Raw genomic sequence first — 3,748 nt, 5'->3', positions numbered from 1 at the left:
TTTTTTTATTGGAGGAGTGGTAGAACCTAGAGTCATCCAAGGACTAAACTACTCATTCTTCTTTTAATTTTTTTTTTTATTCTTAGACAAAGTCTCACTAGGTCATAGGATTTGAACTTGCAATCCTCTGGCTCAGCCTCCTAGAGTGCTAGTATAACAGGCATGCAACACCACACCCCACTGAGTCAACATCCTTTCTTTTGCTCACCATTCTTCTACTGCAACAACAGCTTAAGCTTTCATTTCCTTAAAAAAAACTGACTCAAAGTTATATGCTTTAAATTAATGTTTTCTTAAATTGAAATCAATTTCCTGATGCAGTTATAAAAATTAAATTTAAAATTGTGATTTCTAGTTGACTTCCAGACTAAAATCAAAGAAATATACTTTCCCTGCTACTTATAAGTACAATTAAAAAGCTTGGACAACTGTCTTAGTCATTGTTTTGTTGCTGGAACAAAAACACCCAACACCCACAGCTTAAAGTTAGGAGGAAGTTATTTTGGCCTAGGTTTTCAGTCCAGGACCAGAAAGTTACAAGACAGAAAAGGCACTGTGGAAGGGGATGAGTGGAGGACAGCTGGTCATCACACAGAGTCAGGAAGCAGAGAGAAAGAAGAGGGGGTCCAAGAGGAAGACACACCCTTCCATGCCACATCCCCCAGAACCACCTCTTCCAATCAGGCCCACTCCTAACACATAGTCACCTATCCATTGATCACATCACTCCCTCAAAGTCCCACTGCACACAGGAGGTCTAAACCTTAATAACCCCAAATTCCATCTTCTCCCAGGAGTAAGCAGGTATTTCACTTGCCGGGTGTCAAAGGGGACTGAACAGGGATCTTGGAATTTTACCTATTCCCAATAATAACAAAAGTGGTCTCCACCTTTCCCTAGACTGCAGTATTGAGAGGCCCGCTAAAATACAAGACTTAAAAAGCATCCAAAATACCCAGAGAGTCCAATCAATCACTCATCATACCAGGCATGAGTAAGATCATAACTTGAATAAAAAAACACTACCAAAAGACAGCACCCCCAAGTAGCACTGGTGTTAAAATTATCTGAAGGACTTTAAAGCAAATGATAAAAATACTTTAATAAGCAAGTAGGAACATGGTCGAAGCAAACATTATAGAAAGTTTCTATAAACAAACAGAAGGTATGAACAATAAAATGAAAAACAATAACCAAATAAAAATACATACTTGGCAAAGCTAAACAGGACAGAAGAAAGAGAGAATAGAAATTTTCCAGTATGAAGAACATAGAGAAACTGGAAAAACAAAAAGTACCCAGAAATTTAAGGACTAGTAGAATTATAACAACAACAAAAACAGTACTTCACATAGAGACATTGTCTTGATATAGAAGGTAAATAGTGCATCTGTTCTGAGTTTAATTTGGCCATGAAACTGTTACAGCTTGTGCCTAGATGTCCCCAAAATGCCTCATGTGGCCATAGCTGCACCTCTTCAGAGGTGGTTGGACACAGGATATGTGTTGCTGGGATCAAGCATGTGATGCCAGAACTGACAAATGATGAATGCTAGCATTAAGGCAGCCTGGGTGTGAGTGGTCCCCTAAGGGTGGGTAGCCTGGATAAGATACAAGGGATGGAAAGAGGGTCTCTGTTTGTCACCTGTAGCTTGCTGCTTGCTGCCTTCTGCTTTCTGCCTGCAATGAACTGTTTCTCCTCAGCAATGCCTCTCTGCCATGCCACCCTGCCTTAGAAACAGCCAACTGTGAAATAAATTTCTATAAACTCTATAAACTGGGAGTCAAATAACCTTTCCTCTTTAACTTTAGGTGGTGGATATTTTGTCTTAGCAACAAGAAATGTAACTAAAACAGAAACCTTCTTTGCTGATGTGATAAAATACTCCATAGTTTACTCTTTCACTTATATGCAATGAAAAGAAGGGCAGAGGCTGGTATTAAAGTAAAATTAGCTATAAAAAGTTTTCTATAAAAGGAAGAGCATTTTCAGTTGAGTATTAGTCTTGAAGAGTCAAGTCATAAGTCTTAGATTATCACTATTCATATGCAGTAAAAGAAGTGAAACCATGATGATAATACCACAGGGAATTTATGGAGATTTTTACTGTAAAAAGTTCAATGTGTTATATATGTCAAATCTTAGCCTCTAAGGCACGCTGCTACTATTTTCAACATATTTCACTAAGATCAGCATGAGTCAGTCAATGCAGACAAAAACACAAGGTTTTCTCAATATTTAGCACTGTGCTATTTAAGGAGCACCATAATTCTAAGCACAGGAACCACAGAAGTAGCTACACAATGTAACTAACTCCTGGGGATCAGGATTCATAACAAAGTACTACCTGAGTACTCATATATGCCAGCTACTGCTTTAAGCACTAAGGAAGTTCCTAATCTCATGGAGCTGACACGCTGGTGAGGAGAAAACAAAAAAGAAACCACAATAAAATAACAAGTGCTAAGTGTTAAAAAAAAATAATAACAGTAGGCAAAGAAAGGGGGTTAGAGAATATTGAGCATGTATATCAGGTCATAATTTATGTAGCAATGTCAGGGAAAGCCTCCACAAGAAGGCAGCATTTGAACAAACACATAAGGAAACAAAGGATTAGTGAGATCTGTTAAAAATTTAATTCTCAAGAACTTGCTAAGTGACTTAAATAAATTGAACACGAACCAAGGGTTTTTCTACTCATGAATCTCTGAGACTGTGTGAATCTGATATTAAGCCTCGTTTAAAGAATATCTGAAGAACAGACACCCATGCAAGAAATTTAATAGTGAAATGTTAGAGTGTGAAATTATAGTCAAAAATGGTTAATGCCCCACAGAAAATATACTATATTCTCTGATGCTATCTATGAAAATACAGACATTATTTTTGTTTTGGGAAAAAAATCCATAAAATATTAAATAACTCTACTACATATGAGACTTTAATCAAGAGCAAATAGTATGTCAAGTAAAGTATATTTGAAATAGAACTACTGGTAAGTCTAGTAAATAATGATCCCCTAGTCAACAATGAAAAGACATACTTTTCACCTTTTTCCATATTTTCAAGTTTTGCTGTTTACCTGGAGTGTGTATCTTTCCAGGGAGAGAGAGAAGATAAGTAGATCATAGACCAAACCCTTCCTACACCTAGGGAATGCCCTGCCCCACAAACTCAGCTATTCACCTAGATCCTACTGTGATGGTTGGTGTACGTTAATATCAGGGCTAAACTGAAGAAGACAGAGGAGTCAGAAGATTTACGTTAGAAAGAGAATGGGAATTAATGTTAGGATCTAGTCTGATGTATACTTTAAAATACTACTTTGCATGCTAAACTAAAAATTCACTAGGGAGAAACACAATGTGGAAGCCACTTATTACTATTAAGATCATCCAGGCAAGTAATACGTAAATACAGTTTGTCAGATGTAAAAAGTACAATTCAGAAAAACAGAATAGAATATCAGAGTATTCATCTATATTTGTTGAGTAATTTTTGAAATTATAGTACATGCTCCATCTGTATTTTAAACTTTAAACCTATTGGGCCTACCTGCAGTTCTTTGTATCTATCTTGAAAGGAAATGGTTTCTTGCTCTTTTTCTTTTAGAAAGTCTTTTTCTAAGATACTGTGCTTTTCCATCAATGATTCTACATCCTGAAAGAAAAATCCACATACAAACTTGGAAACATTTCGTGGGATAAAATAGGTGGGTATTTTTTGTTGTTGGGTTTTTTTTTTTTT

The 3,748-nt window shown here is 36.4% G+C and overlaps 1 protein-coding gene across 5 annotated transcripts in view; it reads right to left on the bottom strand.

Moving 5' to 3' along the window:
• Window positions 1-3,748, bottom strand: part of Ccdc91 (coiled-coil domain containing 91) — a 261,256-nt gene that overhangs the window by 209,579 nt on the left and 47,929 nt on the right. For all 5 annotated transcript variants that reach the window (XM_019208148.2, XM_019208150.2, XM_019208149.2 and 2 more), the window contains one exon: window positions 3,557-3,661. In XM_019208148.2, the coding sequence (XP_019063693.1) occupies window positions 3,557-3,661 (105 nt within the window). The remainder of the gene's footprint in view (window positions 1-3,556; window positions 3,662-3,748) is intronic.

This window comes from Fukomys damarensis, unplaced genomic scaffold (genome assembly GCF_012274545.1).
Source record: "Fukomys damarensis isolate Sample0158 unplaced genomic scaffold, DMR_v1.0_HiC HiC_scaffold_15, whole genome shotgun sequence".
NCBI lineage: Eukaryota > Metazoa > Chordata > Mammalia > Rodentia > Bathyergidae > Fukomys > Fukomys damarensis.
The sequence above is the reverse complement of the archived record's forward strand: the minus strand, read 5'-3'. Positions and strand labels throughout refer to the sequence as shown.